The sequence below is a fragment of the Lissotriton helveticus genome, chromosome 1_1, assembly GCF_964261635.1.
Source record: "Lissotriton helveticus chromosome 1_1, aLisHel1.1, whole genome shotgun sequence".
In the NCBI taxonomy this organism is placed as follows: domain Eukaryota; kingdom Metazoa; phylum Chordata; class Amphibia; order Caudata; family Salamandridae; genus Lissotriton; species Lissotriton helveticus.
In genome coordinates, this window is record NC_136057.1 from 251,076,619 (window position 1) to 251,097,619 (window position 21,001).

The following is a 21,001-nucleotide window of genomic DNA, read 5'->3' on the forward strand; positions in this document are numbered from 1 at the left end:
ACTCCTTTTTCTGTAGTGACAGTGTATTCCATTCTACAGCCTTAATATTTCCTCTTTGTATGTTCTTGTTTGAGCACCAGGAGTTGTGGGCATGACTGACAATCTAGGTGGTTTTTTGTCCACTGTGAGCATTACTTTTATGACATCACAATCGGTATCAGCTCAACATACCTGCCCTGTGCATGTACTTCCTATATGCAGGAATTTGCAGCCTGTATCTGTGACAGCAATTTTTGGTGACGAACCGAGCTTCAATATTATCGTGTGCAATTCCCAAGTCCTTTATCCACATTCCTATGATCGTTAATGTTGTTACATACGTGTTCAAGTCTGTCTGGGTGTTAGTTAGTCTGATTTGCCAAGGGAGGGCTGTACTTTCTGAGCTTTGACCTTTCAGTTCACTTGTGCAGAGCTTCCTATTTCTCTTCTGACTCCCTGGGTGATCTTGGGCAGTTATTTACCGAACATTCTGATTACTTACTCTACCCTGCCCCTAGTCCTTGTCAGAGTCCTTGAGAATAAGAGCTCTTTCAGGGACTTACTTGTGCATGTGAAATGGTAGAAATATATGTTATGGTGGCCTCTAGGGTGTGTAGGTGAACTTAGCTGTCACACTTAATTGGCAGAAGGTTGGATTGCTTTCAATGAGGTAATTGTGCTAGTAAACAAACATGTTTGTTAAGATCAATATCCATTTTAACATTATTTACTGCTATTTAAAAATACCAGAGATTCTTAGACGAGAATGAAGAATGCAACTATATGAAAGATTCAACAATACTCAATAATTATGTATGCACAATAGCTCTCTGATAACAAGTTTTACATGACACAAATGTATAGGATCACTGGTACGCCCGCATAAATATTTCCTGCTATGTAGCAGCAAGCACTAATACAATTTTCACACACCCATATTGCTTAGGTCACATTAACTCAAACACAATTTTTTTTCTATGTATGTATGTATGTACATATGTATGTATCTATGTAGTGGTATTTATACTGTACAAATCTAGCTATTACACTTCAGAGACTGTACATTATGTGAAGGGTTGGGGGATGATTTTAGATCATGTAAATAAAGCAGGGATTAGACAACCCCATTTTACATACAGCTAGGCACCAGGAGATTAATTGATCTGCCCATTATCACACAATGATGGGCTTAGCATGAAGGCCAGCACAGCATTTGAAGCTAGCTTCCAACGTTCCAGCTTCAGGTTCTAGAATCGTATATACTGGTAAGATAAAGCATGCCTGATGGCCAGTGAAAAATAGAACCATTTAATAAGTCAAATAATATTGTGCTGGCCTAGATATAAGCCAGCATAAAAATGTAAACACATGTGAGCTACTGAGCATTAAATAAATATTAGTGGAGGCGGGAATTAAGTTATCAGTTGGACAATCTGCACAGTTGTGGTCTATATTATAGTGCAACACATATATGTCTAAGAAATACACGACTCTTTTTTAAATGTACAAAGATTTATCTTGAGAACTCAAACATGTCCCAGAGAACTCTGAAGACATAAAGGTTAAGGCTCACATTTACTAAAGTGTGTGTCAGTACAGTACAAAGGTTAGTATCTATTCTCTTGCCATTGTAAAAACTGTATTGGCCTCTCAAGCAACTGGACAAACCTTTGTATATGTGGGCATAAGAGTCTGTTAGTCAATATGTAGGAAATACATTTTTCTTTGTAGAGCAGTTTATGATAGAGTGTTGGCATATGAGTCAATAACAGTATTGGAATTTTCTTTAGGAGGCAGCCCTCTGTCCAGACAGATAACAGGTACCTACTCACTTATTGCCAATGAGTATAGCCTTCCTTTTTGATGGCTACAGAAAGAGGAGGGAGGACTTTTCTTGTACATTGTTTGTTAGAAGGATGTTCTATTGTACTCAGTATTCAGGGGGGATGAGATGATAGTTGCAAATGTTTATATACATAGTACTTTCTGTGCTTGCTTTTTGGAGGAAGGTGACTGTACTGCCTATGTTTTTATTTTACGAAGTTGTCATGATGTGGGTGTCTTATAAAGACCCAGAACAATTTTTGTAAGGTTTACACTCTATTAATAAATATGAGTGAGTACCAAATGTCAGTCTCATTTTTGTTTTCTAGGTCTGCAGCAGTGCCTAAATGATGTGATTATGAGCATTGTTGAATTTAAAGGGTTGAAGGTGGAGAGTGAACCAGGAGTCCTCTTTGTCAGGCAGATACATCTAGGAGTGTGTGAGAAGAGTTCAAATGTGAACTTGGAAGAGGAGTCATCTGCCCAAACCAGCAGTCACCTCGAAGCAAGGTGAGTGTTTCATGACAACAACACACACTAGGTAAAGAATTTCACATCAATTTAAGTAATCAATTCCAGTGCTAACACTTAGAGGAAAACAGCCATATTTAGGTCCTGAGATCTTTTACACTGTTGTTTTCCATGATCCACTTCTGGGTTATCCAAAATAGAGAAAGGCACACTCCTAAAACATGAGCAATTGATGAATACCCTATGACTGATGGTGTCCAATTCTAAACCAAAGGATTTCCAAAATGATGATGTCACTCATCAGAAATAGTAACTAGTTGTTTACATAGTGCCTCATATCACTGTTTTTCTAGTCTCCTAGCACTATCAATTACTGTTCTTACTACTATCAATTCCAATGGTCTGCTCAAGTGGTCGTCCTGGAAAGCTTGGACTTTTAAATAAGTCTTGTTGGAATTTACATATGGAATAAAAAACAAGAACTTGAGTTCATATGACTTAGGAATGGCAGCTCATAATGGTGTTGTTCAGCTTTACTGTGTTTTCTGCAGGTGTGTGTCTGCAGCCATGATCGCATAGAACTTTTACATGAAGGCACCTAAACCCCAGTGTATGTTTATAAGATGCTGTATGATGATTGCCCCTATATTGACTCTACACATTGTGTGTGTACAGGGCTGTAACCTGTTATCCAATTCTAGTCTGTTCTTCACAATAAAGCATAGGGTTTTCTGATTGGCCTCTGGAAGCTTGTTAACTATGCGCTTCATTAGACTCCTTCAAGCTGAGGTCTATACTCTCAAGCTCTGTCCAATTTCTTTATCCACCAGAGCAAACTCTCCCTACTGCATAACTATGTTCTACAGTCTGAGCTCTACTTCCTGCGCCATTTGCCCCTCTTTGAAGATTTTGTTTAAAAGGTACCTATGATTTCCCTCTATCCCAGGGACAAAAGCCATCGCCACTGCTCTTGTTTGATTCGAAGTCTTACATAACTTCTACTTCCTGTTTCACTCTGGAATCATCTCCTTAAATGGTTAGTGTACACTACTGTTGGTACAGGGATCCTGCTCATACACAGAACTGTGCACAGAGAGCCAGGACCTCAGTGAATAGTGGTGGACCAAAAAACTCACCTCAGTATCTAGAACACCTAACCGACTAGCATCAGTGTCTCATTAGCTATTCGTCCTATAACAAAGGTACCAATGATTAGACAACCCAGAACATATGACTTTGGATACTCTCAGGAATGGTGGGAATCATCACCTTGGAGGCTTCTGCACACACTGTCGAGACAGAGATTGCGGTGCAAGTCTAGGGATGTCTAAAACAAGGTTTTCTCATGTGAAGAAAAGTCAAGCAATCTATAACAGATACATGCAGTGTTGTGTGCAAAAACTGCAAAGTGGCAAAATGGCATTTAAATGACTAAAAGGCTAGGCTAACATAGCAATGTGTGCATGCAAGGCCCTGCCTTCACTACACACTCCCTTGATCTGAACACGCACAAGAAAGGAGGCAATTTTAGGAACGCAGAGTTCAAGTTCGAGAGACAGAATCAAGTGAAAAAATGTGTCAAAATGTATATTTGTGAGTAATAAGTACAGAATAGTAAAGCAAATTGAAAATATCACAAAGGGGGCTTTAGTTACCCAACCATAAAAGGAAAAAAAATAGTTCAAGCATAAGCCGCGTAGAAGATGGACAGACGCCAACTCAATCCAACAGCGTGTATGCCCAGTAAGTTGCAACTGCCTCCAAAGGGAGGTTGTTGTTATCATCCGAAAACATTTCAGCCATCCAATCCAGTAACATGAAGGAACACACATGTTCTTCGACAGCCGGAGCCTCTAGCACAATCAGAGGACAACTCGGGTGTTCTTCGAGATAACTGAGTGCCAGAAATTCATGTGCGGCTGTCCATGTGTCCCAATTGCCGAGAACTCCATGTGCAGCTGCACAGGCCATTATTCCGATACCAGAACAATCTAACTCATGAGCAACTAAGGGACTCCTCAGCAGATCATAATCTGGGTGAGGAGACACCGCCGTATTGCAGAGACCCAAATACAGAGCCCATTCAAAACGGCAATCCAGGCAATGGAAAACAGGTTGCACGCTTGTAAAATAGGAGAACGGGATGGACAAGCCGTATGCTACACTCAAAGTGGCTAGAGATAGCGTCCCATAGTATTGAAGCATGCAGTTGCGAAGCTGGAGCAGGCGGGCCATGTTGTCTTGTGACACAGGGTGTACAGCCATTTTTGAGCAGGCAAATTGAAAGCAGCACACCAGCAGCCAAGTAATGGTAAGCCGCCGAAGAGGCCAGAAAAAATAGAATGAAAAAATGCTGGTATCACCCCAAATATAGTTTGGAATTAAGTCACAAGGCCGGGGCTTACTACTTTAAAAAAATGCGCCAAGCCGGTGGTCGACGAGGCATTGAATATTGTGTGAATCAAAGCACCGAAATGAAGTGGGAGATCAGTATTTAAAAGAGCATGCACCTCAGTGCGGGTGTTTGCCACTTAAAGGACAAATGTTTCACGTGATGAAGTAAGGGCAACCTCTTTTTGTGACAATAGATCCCTTATTCTACTCATGTTGTTGAACACTGCTTTCAAGGTCGGAATGGAAGGCCAGATGGATACATCGAGCTTCCCATGCAGAGGGTGAAACAGCACATTCTTACAGCAGAATACACGTTGGGAGACAGTCACAATGTACGGAATCCCTGCCAGCATACCACAGCAGTCTTCATTGTTTAAAAGTAAATAGCTTTCCATTTGCAAGCAACGTGAAAGTTGGAGTAATAGCTGGGACTGAACTACCTTTTAAAATGCAGGCTAAATTCGGAGCCTGCGTGTTACAAGAGCTGTGCAATTGCAAATTTTTGCAAACCATTGAGTGATCCGGTGTAGAAGTGCAGTCTTCGCCTTTTAAATAAACTTCTTTACCCTCCCTCAGGCACCTATAGGTAAATGGTAGAGACCAAACTTCATGGAGATATGCGCTACCCAATGGTTCATATCTGCCTATGGCATAATGCTTCATGCACAAACTGAATGTAAATAGGGGAAAAGGAAGCGTTATTAACCCATGAATGAGCCATACAGCTAAATTGCTTTCGGCAACAGAAAAAGGCAAAGGTTCTAACTTTTCAATATGCAAAAGGGAATGTGCATCACCCTTCATTGACATAAATTGCTGTTTTCAGTCCAATTAAACAGCAAAAATAAAGAGGATTGTTCATGTAGTCCCATGGAACTATACCAGCTTTTAAGGTTTGCAAAGTCCAAGCAAACTGTAGAATAGAACACAATTGATTTTGCCCATGGTACAAAACAGACACCTCCTGAACAATATCAACAACAGATGAAACAATATTGTCTAATGTATAAATTCGGGAAGACAGAGTATTAATGCTATTATCAACCACTGCAAGAACTTTTTCAAAGTTGGCTTGATCTATAGCTCATTAACTAAAAGCAGCTTCAATTTGAGACAGTTTCCAAACTTCATTGTAAATAGCATATACCCATCTTTTTGTTCTGCCTCCCACAAGGCCTTTAACAAATTAATTCACATCAACATCGTCAGACAATTTGGATAAATGTAGTTTAACTGACGCTAAAGTGGAATGTTTAAGCCAGTTCTGACATAACTTGCCTATGGAATGGGTAGTAACAGAATGGGCGGTTTCAAAACGGGGATCCACCCTAACCTGTGTATAGCCTGGGGCCAGACCCAGAAAACGGTGTTGGCATGAAGCTGCACTTTTTTGCCATAACAACTAACACTCGGGATCCAAGTTGGAAATATCAAACGAGGAATTTGCAAATCAGCAATGGACATATCTGTTTGGTTGTACCATGTAGGGTATTCTCCCAAATAAGGAATGGAACAAGCATTTAAGCTTTTTAGAAGTGACCAATCCAGAGCAAGTAGCTTGAGAAATAGTCGAGTTCAAAAACACCATATGGTTCGGGATGAGACATGCACGATGCAACGCTTCAGTGCCCTGTACTTGCCAACCTTTAGAACCCCAAACAGATTTAAGATCAATAGTATCTTTCCACACCTCATAGCCCCCTACAGCCAAATGGCCAATAGAGGACTTTGAATACAAGAATATTGTGTGGGTGAGTCTAACTTTGGAAGAGGACTCAGCAGTCATCTTAAAATAAAATGCTTCAATTAGATTTATTAAAATCAGTAAAATAAGTAAACTTTTTCAAAAGAGTTTTGAGCTGCCCTCAATTGGTGCTGGACAATGTTCCCATTGTGTATAATTGAATACATTTCTGAAAGTGTTAGACTTATGCAAAAAATAATTTCCATAGTGTTGGTAGCAGTAGGAGTCTGCATAATTAGCCGAGTCTAAGTACAAATCTTCAGCATCAAAGGCAGCATAATATTTCAAATCATAAAAAAGAGCCTCTACAGCCTGGACATCCCAATCATCAGAGCGTATGTTCTGTTTTACAACATCCCCCATTAAAACATGAAGTACATTGGGGACATTTACAACCTCTGTGGGAACATGTATCTGAAATTTGACAGCATCCCAAACAATCCCATCAAACACCGGCCAAGCTGTAATGTTAATAAAAGTCTGGTCCCTTTTCATGATGTGGGATGAGGAGTGGGGAACCAAAGTTCCATCAATTAGTCACATTTTAGATTGTTCTTTAACATAATGTCCATTTACTAGACCAAAAAATACAATTACAAACCCAATAGACATGAATATGAAAATAAAAATAAGCACCAGCCAAATGTAAGTCCATGGGGGTATCAAAAAATGTTTCTTAAACCATATAGCAAAAATAGAAACTTTTGAGGGGGACATAAAGGTCTCAGAGTCAGTGTCAAATGAAAAACGTGAGTGATTAACAGCATCTGCGAGTACACCAGGCAACAACACATCTGTGGGGTATGTATACTCAGTTTCATCAAGAGTATCACCAGACGGTGGATTCAATAAAGGATTAGTAACCATAGACATCTTGATGGCAAAGTCAGGCCTGTTGGTACTTGCTGGAGCCAAAACAGAAATTCTTTTGCTGGACAAGAGACCGCTGGAGTCATACTAAGAAGAATCGGCCACTCGCTGTAATTTGACATTGTCAATGGAGATGTACCTGTTTTCCTTGCGACCAGCAAGTGGAGGTAAAATGACTGTTCTTGTACCCTGCACTCCAAGCACAGGAACTGGTGAACGATATGAGGGGCTGAGCTCCTTCTTCTTCTCCACCTTCTCACGGACCAGGTCACCGACTTGGGTAGGCAGCCAACTACCGGTATCTGAAGCACAGCATCAGTTGTGGAGGGCAAAAGTTCCTTTGCAAGACTGTCACGGGTCTTTTGTAGGTTCTGCAATACAGCAGAATGATCATCTATGTAAAAAAAGGTGCAGCAGATGCCGCCATGTCTAGACCCTCAAGGTCCGGGACAAAGATTTTGATGCCAAAGAGCATTTCGTATGATGTCCGCCCACACAGAGACCTTCTAGGGAAATTAAGTGCATGTTGAATGCTATACAGATGGGCCAGCCAGTTCCTGCCAGTATCTAAAACCCTAGCAGTCAAGGATTGCTTTTAGTCACGGTTCATCTGCTCCACAATTGAATTGCCCTCAGGCCTGTATGGAGACGAAAATTTGACCTGGACCCCCAATGATCCCATCGCATCCTTGTACGCCTTAGAGGCGAACGTTGGACCCTGGTCCGAATGAAGGGTACCACATGCAAAAATTCCCACAAAGAAACACAAATCCCCGATGACAGTTCGGGCATCAGCACTTCTTTGTGGCCAGACCCAAAGAAAGCATGTGCCCGGATCCACTGCAACTAAGATGCATTTATACGCAATATCTGAGGAGAAAGGACGGCAGTGATCTAAATAAACACACCCAAGTGGTTTATTAGAAATTTACAACTGTGTCTGGGGTGCGCGCGCAGCAGTTGAAGTCTTAATCTGCTGGAAAATGTTACAATGAAGAACATAGTCACGCGTCTGTCTGTACAATCCGCGCCACCAGAAGTGCTGTTGTAAGAGAGATACAGTCGCTGACATACCGGCATGCGCTGAGGCCAGGCCCGCGTGAGCTGCCGTTATCAAAGTATGTCTACGGTCTGTGTTGGGAATCAATCTGTCACCAACGTGGTTAATCCTAACATAGGGAACTTCATTACGACTAAAATTATAAAAGTATTTAAAAGGAAAACCTCTAATGTAAATACCTCCCTTCTCTGTTGCAGGAATAACTGTCAAGATGTCATTATCAATCTTACTTTTGGAACATGTAACTGCTGGTACTACATATGTCGCAACTGCTGTCTTGGCTGCTTCATCAGCAAGACTGTTACCAACAGCGTGTACCCCATGCGTTGGTGACCAAGAGTATGAATTACAAACAAGAGTGGCAGGCGTTCTTTAAGCTCTGCCACTCAAACCCACAGCATTTTGTGTTTGATAGTGCTACCTTTGGAATCACAAAATTCATTCTGAGTCCAAAAGAATACGTTTTCATTGTAAGACTGTACACAGTGGTAAGAGTCACTTACAACAAGAGTAGTAACACAAGGGTCAGCATACTCCAATGCAAGCACCAGAGTGCGTATATCTGTGTATGTACGACATTGGAATGGAATTCTCCATTCACCATAGTACCAAACACTACTGTGCAGGCCCAGTGGTGGCTGGTGACATTTCAAAGTGGTGGGCGTAAAAGTTGGGGATGAATGCCATGTTGCAATAAAATCTAGTGAGACAGTTGTCATAAGGGGAGGTTCAGTGGAGAGGGAGGACTCTCCAGAAATTTTGAAAAAAAGAGTAGGCAAATGGTGCATTTTAAAGCACATTTGAGCAAGCATGATGGTTTATAAAACAATTGTGAATGCATATCCTTGAAATATTTAAACACTAGAAACCTGCCCCATATATTACTGCATTACTGCACCCTGTCATAGGTAAGCTTGTTATAGAAGTGAGGTGATGTGTCAAGTTAAATTTCACAAAAAGGATATCCTGTTTTAACTAAATCAGTATCTCCCACTTACAGCTCTATCCACGCTCAAACTAGACACAGTATTCATGGTCTCTCAGATTCTCAGCAACTCAATACTAAAAACAAAACTCTGGCTTTCTGGATATTGCTGTAAAATATACAGATGATGGAATCACTGTCCTTTTCTGTGCAACTACAATAGTTAACGTTCTATATTTACTAGGCACTCTATAGTCAAGTTGAAAAAAATAAAAATAAAACATTTCCTGTCATAGAGTTTGTAGCCTGCCCAAGCCCATAGATCATGATTACCACCACTTTCAACCCCATCAAATACAGATAGCCAACCATCACCAGTCCCGTGTTTATTTTATGCCAAATCCTTTGCATTTATTGCTCACATTTTAAAGGAGTTTGAGAAGGAAAACCTCTGCTACTCTACACAATATTGCTGCGTGGTGACAAAGTCCTACCCTCATTCACGCTCCAGTTGACGCATGTATTTAAAACAAAGAAATACATAATTCAGAAAGTAAAACGTTACTTTTTCACAGCAAAAACACTCCATGACTGCCCACAATGCCATGCCAGGATAAATATAGGCAGGCAGGGCTCTTCAAACTCTGGGCAGCAGGGCCCAGATAAGGCGCGCGTGCCCCCTTCTCCCATGCTGCGCATCAACAATTAACCAGGCCTGTCCATTATTACCTTACTCTGCTGACTCATTCAAAGTCATTTACGACGCCCACGAGTTAGTCACCACACAAACCTCCTGCAGTGCTGTGTACAAGGACACCGCCAGCACTGAGACCATTTAAAAAGATGCTTTCAGCTAAAACCCTCTCCTAGCCATGATGCAACAATATTAAGCATTCGGCAGCAGGGCCAGTCAGGCAACATAATTATACAAGCCTGCTCTCTTGGCCTGAAAGCTCTCGCCTACAGGAACAGCTGTGTCTCCGTCACTGCTGGCAACACCTCAGACTTAGCCAAACCGATTGACTTAGGGCAGTGTTACGCTCTGCCCATTAGGAGACCGAGGTTTGAGCCTTTGCTCAACCCTCGCTCTCGTAATGGGCATGCGCCAGCAGAACAGACACTAATGCTCATGCGTGGGCACGGAGGAAAATTCGACCTCCGTCCCCACTCATGCGCACTTGTACTCAGTGACATTTTGCTCCTTCCTGCTGCCCCTGGTGACAATCATGTCATTCAACATGATGTCGGACTGCCCACCACTTCAGACTCTGAAGGGGTGGGCAGTCCGATGTCATGTTGACTGACATGATTGTCAGTTCAACCTCGGCGTCTTTAAACTTGAGTAACCTGAGAGTTACTTAAGTTCAAAGACGCAGAGGGAGCTGCGTGTGCAGGCGGCTTGTGGGGCAACGCCCCAGCGCCCTTAATGGACGCACCGCCACTGTGCAGGCCGCTGAATAAGCATGCTTTGACCCTGTCCCCGGTTGCGCCGAACTGTCAGTGTAAATTATACAATGGAAATCCTCAAGCGGGAGCAAGGACAAAGGAGCCGGATAAACAAATCCATACTGCAAGTATTCCTGAGTTTGCAAAGAGGAATCAAAGACAAACGTGACATCTGGAGATGCCTATTGTATCCAATGAGGATGCAAAGCTTTTGGATTTGGTACACTGGCCTTCTTCACTGCCTCTAGGGCAGGATACGGTGTAAATACCAAAATGTATATCCCCTGTGACAGCGCTCTCTCTTTGAGAATCGCCATCTGCACCGCAGGTAAAACTTTCTCGAAAATGGAAAATCGCATTTCAGCCAAAGTGTGCAAGTGTGACTTGTAAGCTATAGGGACTGTGTCACCCTCATTAAAAGTCAGGTACGTGAAACCCACGGCACCAGGCACAATTCTTATTACCAGGTTGCGGTGGTTGTCACGAGTCAGTAAGCATTTAGATTCAAGAAGATCAGACTGCAAAAATTGCAATATTGCAGAAAGCCAGCAAGATTTAGTGAAAGTAGGTTGTACCAAGGCATAAATCGGCTTGATACGCTGGGCATAATCAGGAATGTAAGTACAGCCGAAGTTAAAAAAAACCAGTAAAGATTGTAGTTTTTTCAGAGTCATAGGAGTGTGCAACTATTTCTCCAAGAAGTGAGGTGCTAAACCTCGACCTTCATTGTTGAGCTCATAGCCCAGGAACATCACTGTGTACTCTGCAATGTGTGATTTTGCAAAGTTAAATTTGTAACCGAAGTCCGCAAACATGCAAATTATGTGGTCAACGCGACACAGATGTTGCCATAATTCGTTGTCTGAAAGATAAATGTCATCAACATATGAGCACACATCAGGGTTGAGTCTCTCCAAAAGAGACACTATGCGAGCGGCAAAGACGCCTGGACTTTTTTGTAGCCCATGGCCAATCTTCAGAACTGTTTTTGTTTGCCACAACAGGTGAACGCTGTCCATTGACTACTAAGTGAGGACAGGTTATGGCTAAAAAAAGCCATTGGATATGTCAAGTGTGATTTTAAACCGTTTCCGCACTAGACTATCCACAAGGGCAGAACTGTGAGTATTCTGTACGGCGCAGGTCGGACAATGAGAGTTCAAGGGCCGGTAATCCAACACCAAACGGTACGAGCCATCAGGCTTGGTCACAGTAAATAGAGGATTATTCATCGGTGATACACATGTCTCAATCACATCTTTATATTCCAATTGTTCAAGGATTTCTGCAACAGGAGCTTTCGCATCACGTCGCATGGGATATTGGGGTTGAGGCTGTGGCATAGACCATAATGGAATCTCATGTCTGGGAGAAAGCTGGTCCCATCCACTTTGAGTACGGTACAAAGCAGGTGCAAGCACCTTAGCCCACTCTTCTGCAAAATTCAACGCCTGCTCCTTAGGCGCAGTATGCGCAAAACTAGGAAGGATTACCTCCTCCCCCCTTGAAGCGGCAAGAACGAAGAGTGGGGGCCTGTCTGCCTCTGCTAACAATATGTCATAGGTAGAAGTTGGATTTTCCCCAAAAATTAAGCATGGGCAAAATTTGCGAATTTGCGGTCCGCAAAATCCGCGAATTTGGGGATTTTTTATTTTTGCGTGTTCTCGGGGCGCTTTACATGTTCGCGGGTTTTTTTCAGCACGCTGTCTGCGAAGTTACCCATGCGGTCGTACATGGGCGTGGCCATCTTGTTTTCAGTGTTCGCGTTGCGTATTTCCATTTCCGGGCGCTAGTTGCATGCTCGCGTTGGGCATTTCCTATGTGCGGGGCTCAATTACGTGATCGCGTCCGTTTTTGAGTGCTCGCGGGGAAAATAGCAAACTTACCCACGTGGACGCATCGGCCATGGCCATCTTGTTTTCCATTCAATGCTATGGTTCTGGGCATGCTTTTTCCATCCTCTTTTTTTCTCTGCAATCCTTAGCTTTTTTTAACTTATTTTTAATCTTTTTTAATCATTATCTATCACTTTATTTTTCTACATCTATATTTTGTGTTTTTTTCTACTTTTTCTTACTTAATTACTACTTTTTACTCTCTATCTCTTTTCTTTTCTTTTCTTTTTACCTTTTTCCTATTCCTTTTTTTGTTTTCCAGAACCATGGCAAAGGGAGTCGGCCCTAGCAAGGGGAAGAGTCCCGCACCCCGCAGCCGGCTCCCTTGCGGGCGCTTAAGGTCGGAGGATAGCACAGCCAGGGAGATTTTTAGTGCGGTGGAGGTGGCCTCACGTATCTTTTATGTGCAGCGCCACCTCCCGCCCGAAGACCATCGCAGCAGGCGGCAGGCCCGGTACAGGGTATAGCCTACGGGAGCGTTGGCAGCTTTGAGCTAAGGTGTACCGGGCCATGTTTAGGGAGTCGGGGGTCCGAGGCACCTACAAGCAGGCGACACACCGGTGGTCGAACATCCTTGACCGGGAGCAGGACCTGCTCGACCTGCTAGGTGTTGATATCCCTGGGCTTGGTAAGTAAGTACTTTGTTTTCTTCTGCTCTGAGTTATATTGCTAATATATGTTTTTCCCAAAGAGCAAGAATGCTGCAGATTCGATTAATTGCAGGTAAATTAATGTTAAAATAGCTTCTGTGATTGCAGGTGCTCGCCTGCTCAGTGGCGTTGCTACTATGCTTACTTGTTTGCAACTTTGTGCTCATTTGGCCTGATTATGTATGAGTGTAGTACTTTAAAGAACTGCATAATGCTAGAGAGACTAGAGACTCAAGTCTAGTCCTTCCTTTGTACTCCTGCTGCCACTAAGAAGAGATAGTGGTGGATTGATAGGTTGAGTATATTATGACTTGTTATTTAGTAGTAGGACATTTTTTAGTGGTCTACAATCATATTAACGGACTGTGTCTGTCACGACGCGTGCTGCTGAGTGCTGGCAGTTGTAGTATAACCTTTTTGTTGTTGGTTTAGTTAGTGATTTACATAACTTTCCAAGTAGACGGTCTGAAAACCGAGCAATACTGTACTATCCTCCTAGTTGACCAGATTAGATAGATCAATACTTGTAGTGCAATTGTTGGTAATTTGTTTCCCCGAGATAATTTTAGATTGTTGTCAAAGAAATCAAATATTTAAAAAAAACAATCATCCATGTTTGTGTTTATTTCATGATCATCAGCACCTCCCAGGGGCAAGAAGACGACAGAGACGCTGGCGGAACAAGGTGGGCAGGATCGGTCCTCCGAGGTCTCTTCTGCTAGCCCCAGTAAGTTGTTCTCTTGTTAATATTAATAATTATACTTCCCTAACTTTTACAGCACCTATTCATTCCAAACTGTTTTCTAATTCTATTTTTTACAAAATTGTCTTTGATCTTCTTGTAGACTGTTTCAACATTCTTATCCTGCCTCTACTATCACTCTCTGTGCTACTACTATTTACTATTATTATGAGTCGGTCTGTGTAGGTAGCTAAGCTTGCCCAGTCGGCAAACGATGTTAAACAAAACTCTGATCCAGCAATAGCTCTAGGCACTGAGTGCAGTCCTCTGGGTTGCACTTGCTGTCGATTCCAGTCTTCTTAATGTTAGTGCTTTGACAATTCCCAACAACAATATGTCAATGTCAACCAAGAATAAGCTAGTAGTTGGCTTTTTGATTTGATAGGATCACATACCATACCGCTAGTGTTTCAGGGACTATTCTGCACATACAGAAGTATGGACAAGAGAAATAGGACATTGTTGAAGATAGGTGCAGATCGACTTTCCACATACCTCAGTCAGAACAGAAGTTGAACCCCAATCCCCTGACCGACTCTCTAGTGTGTCTGACCAATGATTATACAACCCAGAAGAACAGAAGAAGACTACCGAGTCCCGACCTATCAGAGTCACGGAAGCATGCTTGCAAAGTACAGTAGTGTAACTGCAAACCCTTCCGCTCACTCACTCGTGAACAAAACCCACACAGTGTTTTTTAGTTTTAAAGTTTTATTTTCAAATAAGAAATAAAAAAACTATTTCTTTATTTTTAATAGCGCAGTATTCCCAGCGAGCGGTGGTGATAGATGACGTTAAAGTTTAAACACCCTTCCCTAGAATATACTTCAACTTAACACATCTAATTATTATAATAACTGTGCGGGAGCCCTCACCTTGTTTGAACTTCAAGTACTGGTGGTGATGAGGAGTAGGTGGTGAAAATTGAAAAGCTCTTCTTGGCAGAAGGGCAATGGAATTTTCTGTCTGTAATTAGAAAAATGGTGCACGTTAAAAAGCAAGCATTCATCAGTTGTGCCAAAAAGTGTTGCATGTTATGGCTAAGCATATAAAAAGTTAACACCCTCCCCAAAACCGTCACTTTTTTCAGTCCCAACATCGAATGCGGCACCTACCAACACCAGTGCCGGGACCAGCAGCGCGGAGGCGTCCACTCCAGGGGCTGATGCGATGGTGCCACAAGTGCCACCAGGAGGAGCTGCTGTCGGGGATGGCTCAGCAGCGGTGGACGGTGGTCAGTTATTATACTCCTTACTTATTGACATTTTAGAGTAGGCTCGCAAAGGGGTGTATGATGTACTGTACATTAGACAGTACACTAGTGCAAGTACACTGTACTGTTAAGAACAGTTACTAATTTAGAACTACATTTTTGCCAATCACGGAGAAGACAGTCACCCTTGACTTAGCAATTGCATTAGCGGCGGTAGTTCTCGAGTAAGCAATGGCCCCCTCTATTTGACTTCAGCTGTGAAACTTTTATCGTGAAGCCAAGTCTGATCAGATGAACTTGAGGGATGTGATGAACTTAAAGGGAAAGAAGGGCGTAAGGAAGGACGAGCGAGTTGTAACATTTATGACTGTAAAGAATGATACCTGTTTTTGAATGCATGCAGAGGTGGCTGATAGGAAGGAATCAGATGCATGGCTGCTTGAAGCAAGGATGGTTGAAGGAGAAAGAAAAGATGACTGCCTGTGTGGGTGAATCAGAAAATGCATGTGTGGTGTGCATTTCAATATATCATTTGGGTGAAACTCACACGCAAGTCAAGACGGTACCAAATAAAATAAAAAGGGTGTTAGTTGGTTGTTGAGAAAAAGTAAAGTTGGTCCAGTTGAGACATTAAGAAGAATGATAGACGTTTACTTTGGAAGGCTGGATGGTATCTTCTTCCTCATAGATAGCAGAGGTGTATGTAGAGCAGATGCTCAGGGGATGAAGAGTTTTACTTTGAACAGCATGTCCGTGCCAGAGTAGCAAAGCAAAGGAAATCCAAAAACTAGAAGTTGTGATTGTTCAGAAATACTCCCTTGACTAACAGTACAGTAGTTAACTTTGCAAGCACAGCATATATTGTGTATGTATTTTATAGTTCACATTATATGCGGCCCTTACATGGCTCCAGTCCTTTCTTTCGGAGAGAACCTTTTCAGTCTTTGAAGATGAATCAGCTTTCAAACAATATCACTGCATTATGGCGTTCCCTTGGGATCCTCTCTGAGCCCGACCATGTTTAATATCTACATGAGGCCTCTGGCTGAGGTGGTTCTTCCTTGGGGAATCCAGCTGGTCACCTACGCCGATGATACGCAGCTGGTTGTTTCCCTTGCTAGGGTGGATGCTGAGGATTCTGGGATAAATAATCTGTCCCCGTGCCTTACCAAGGTTCTTGAATGGATGGACTCCTCGGGGTATATTACCAACAACTAGCGATAATTTTTGTCTCTAACTTGTTTAGAGACAAAAATTATCGCCGCACATCGGCGATTTTTATCGCAGATAAACCTTGCTATTAGCAAGGTTTATCGCAAATGCGATAAAAAACGGCCGCAATGCATGAATATCGCTGAAAAGTCAGCGATATTCATGCATTATCGAGCAAATGCTCTTAGCCATGTTATCCACCTCCCATTGGATAACATGGTGAAGAACTGCTAAGGGCAGGTGTTAGCTTTTGGAGATATTCCCGCTTAGCGCGAATATCTCCAAAAGTTGGTAATAGGAGATAGCGATGTTAGCGACTGTTTCCAGTCGCTAACATCTTGGCACGCCCACTTTGCATGTCATTAGTGATAAATATCACTGACATGCAAAGCGGGGCCCAAGATGGTCGCTATCTCCTATTAGCTGTCACTAACTGGTGTTAGCGACAGCTTGGTAATAGGGAGATCATTTTATCTCCGCTTTCTTGGCTTTTAAAGCCAAAAAAGCGGAGATAAACCCCTTGATAATATACCCCCTCCTTCCTAAACCTCAATGGTTCAAAAATCGAGATTATGCTGTTAGGCTATAAGGCCCCCATTAATCTGGACCCTTGGTGGCCGAAGTGCCTTGGTCCCTCCCCCATTCCGAAGACCCATATTAAGAGCTTGGGGGTCTGGCTTGATTCCACTCTAGGCTTCCAAGTTCAGGCTCGTGTCGCCTCGACATGTTACGGCCTGCTTAGGCTGTTAAGGAAGGTTCTGACCCTCCTTCCATTTGAGGCCAGACGGCTCCTTGTCCAGTCCCTTATTCTCTCCCGACTGGACTATGCAAATGCGGTCTATTTGGGTGCACCTTTAGGCACTATTAAAATATTACAGTCCGTCCACAACTGTGCAGCCCGCTTGCTCTTGGATATACCGAGACATTGCTCCGCGAAGGCTGCTGTGCGTTCTCTCCACTGGCTTCGGGTGCAGGAAAGGGTCCGGTTTAGAGCCATGTGTATGGCTCATAAGTCAATAACTAACAACGGACCGGTCATCCTGCGCCCTTTGTTCTGCCATTAACAATCTTCCAGAGTCTTAAGATCCAACCAGCTTAATCTGCTTGCAGTCCCTAGGGTCAAGCGGTCACGTGTGGGTGGCTGACGGTTGGCATTTAATGCAGCTAAATGTTGGAACTAACTCCCCGAGAATATTCAGCTTGAACCCAACCATCTTGCTTTTAGGAAGCGGTTGAAGACCTTCCTGTTTCTTTGAGTGGTGTCGTCCTGCTCTGGGTCTAAAAGCGCTGGGATGCCTCCGGGTAGCCATGCGCTATATAAGTATGCACTCCTTCATTCATTCATTCATTATATCAAGTCATGTCCCTTCCTCTGGCAATTATGGGTACCACACTCAATCCCTATGTTAATAATTTTCTTTCAGCTGTGTCAATCATGGGTGACCTATCGCTGTTGTTCACTCAATCTATCAAAACAAAGCACCCGAAGTCATCCATCATATAAGCAAATTTCATGTGATCGGCTGGATACATATATGATCAGAAATGAATAATCTTCATTTTCCTTTTGTAGTAGTTAAGGCCCGGGGGGCAGTGCGAAATATAAATTACATTGAGCAGTTGCCCTTGATGTAACCGAGTATGGCCAGTGCCACCCCTATAGAAAAGTAAGAGCTTCCCTATCCCCACCTGCATGTACTGCTTAAAGTAATGCGAGTCGGCGTCATCATGGCTTGTGACTCTTTTTCTTGGGTGCAAGCTGACTGAGCTGGCATTATGCCGGCTACCACAAGTTCACGTACAAGTAATTTTTTTCGCAAAACAAGAGAAAAAAAGAAGAATACTGGTGTACTCTCTGACTATGTGGTCAGTCCATAGTGCTGCTAGTAGAATTCCTGAAACTCCCACTAATGTTACAGGCCTACAAAGACGGCGGAAAGATACATGCCAAAATGTTATACTGTGCTTGCAAGTTGCTAGTGTTACTGTGAGACAACTTTCTGTTGAATTATTTTGTGTTAATGTTAAAGAGTATTGGTTACAGTATTTTTCTTTCTTTCTTCATATAGATGCCCGGAAGCTAGAGGCCATTTGTGCCAAATATCGGCAGCTGGTGGCTCGGGAGCAGGAGGAGGAGGCGGCAACATCTGCATCCTCCTCCAGTGCCCCTGGGTCCACCAGCCAGCAGCCTCCAGTGGTACGGCGCCGTGGTCCGACAGCCTCCCGCCGCCGCCGCGGAGCAGCAAAAAAAACAGCAGATGCCTCCCCAGAGCCTGGATGCAAGTCAGCGCCGTCTCCGCCAGAGAGTGGACTACCTGGAGCGCGCGGTTGAGAAGCTGAAGCGCCAGCTCCAAGACCTCTGTAAAGAAATGCGGGACCACCTGTCCACAGGACACCGCCGGTAGTGACTGTCCCTTGCCCCTTTGTAAAAAGACTGTTGGGGGGTGGGAATTGGGCATTGGGGATTCAGAGGGACTTTTTGAGGGACATTCCTATGGACACTGGTTGGGGTTAGGAAGGGGGGTGGGTTGGGTCTTCTGAATAGTTTATTTTTGTTAGGGAAAATATAAATATTTATTTTACATACTTCAACATAGTGTACGCGTTCATATTATTTTGTGGGGTGGTGGGCGGGTGGTTACTGTACGTTTGGTTTCCTCAAGCTTACCAGCATGAATTATCTAAAACGTCCAAAAATGTACAAAAGTGCCACTAACAGAGTTAGTGAATTCAATTGGCCTACTAGTACTTTACTAGTACTACTGTCAGTCTCTCCTCTCCTCCGAGTCCCAGCCCATTATTCTACCTCCCCAAAATGCTTATCTTACCTGTGATTCATGTTTGAGAATAGAGCTAGGCACAGCGCTGGCTGCATGGCAAATGGCGATTACGGTTGCCCATGAAATCCATCCAGGACAGAAATTCCATTGTTGTGGCGGTAGTAGGAGTGGTACCACACTAGCAGTAGCAGCATATGAAAAAAAACGGAATGAGACATTGAGTGGCCTGAGAGGAGTATTAGAAGGAACAGTAAATTTGTACCCTAAGCAATGCTGAAGATAAGTATGGGGAAAAAATATTTGCATGGATGATTATGGCTACAACAGTGACACAGCCGCGTAACCTTTCTTCACATGTATGAGGATGCTGTTGACGATGGCTTAATCGATGGTGGGCATGAAATTCAGAATTGATTTGAAAATACTCATTGGTGTTTTTTTAAGCAATATCCTAGGATTCATCTAGCTGCCTTAAAATTGATTTGAGGAGGTTGCTTGCACCTTATCCTCCCCAGCAAGTGTGTGGAATTATTGTTGTCATTTAGTCACACCTCAATGAAAACCACGCAGCCCGGGGGAAGAGGGTTAGGGTTTGAAAATTGGATGGGAATGGGGATTTTTGGGAAAGTTTTGTGGAGAGAGGAGAAAAAACACAGCATGGCAAACAATTTTGGGAAGTTGCCTGCATCCAGCCATTCCTCTTATTCGCCGTACTCCTCCATTCCATCTGACGCTCCGTCGATCAATCTTGGTGACCAGACACACTGTCCACTGCCTGCCTGGCGGATGCTGAATTGCGGATCGCTAATGGTAAGCCTGAGTTATTCGTTTTTACCATCGCACAGGGTAAAAGCCAGCCCGTAATTGTTGATGGAAAAACAGGAAGTGATATTAAAACACCACGGAGAAAAAAATATAAGGTACGGTGTGTAGTGCAAAAATAACACTTTCAGTTTCAGAGGCGACAGCATTACATACAAGCATCATTTCTAAAGTGCGTACTCTGAGTCTCCTTTTCAAGGTTAGTAATTAGCACACAGCACAGCAGGCCAGGGCCATGCAGACGGTCAAGGCAGGCACCACTGAGTGAATGAAGCAACCTAATGTAGCATACCTCTTTGACACAGACAGACAAAGCATATCTAATTGTATGCAGCAAGCCACATAGCCACAATTTTACATGAACTGCTGTCTGGACTCTGGCATAACAACACTACACTGGCTCGACCACTCCATACCACGACTAGACAGACATGTAGTTCTGCTGTAGTTGTTGTTGACTGGTTTACCTGCTTGCCACTCACGAAATGGCCATAGTTCTTCCGTAAACCGATGATGATGATCCATCCATCCCAGTGAGTGACTGTAAAGAAAAAAGATATTATGTAACTTTGATCATCAAGACTCATCATCATCAAGGTATATTGGCAAACTATGGGCCCTATTCACAGAATGAACTTAAGACTCAATCCTAAACTTACTACTATTTTGGTATTCACAGAATGCACTTACTACTTTTGGCATTCACAGGATGAACTTACTACTTTTGGTATTCACAGAAGTTAGAATGTTGTCTTAAGTCTGTCTTAAGACAAAATACTAACTTCTGTGAATACCAAAAGTAGTAAGTTCATTCTGTGAATGCCAAAAGTAGTAAGTGCAGTCTGTGAATACCAAAATAGTAGTAAGTTTAGGATTGAGTCTTAAGTTCATTCTGTGAATCGGGCCCTCAATGTTGTGCATGCAGTCACAGTCTACACACACAGTGAGTCCAAGGACATTTCGCATATTAAAAA

General features: G+C 43.0%; 1 protein-coding gene across 1 annotated transcript in view; it reads left to right on the top strand.

The window, feature by feature from the left end:
* The window catches only part of LOC144769015 (glycine N-acyltransferase-like), a 379,686-nt gene that overhangs the window by 216,675 nt on the left and 142,010 nt on the right, over positions 1-21,001 (top strand). The window contains exon 4 of the mRNA XM_078653014.1: positions 2,133-2,313. Coding sequence (XP_078509140.1) covers positions 2,133-2,313 — 181 coding nt within the window. The remainder of the gene's footprint in view (positions 1-2,132; positions 2,314-21,001) is intronic.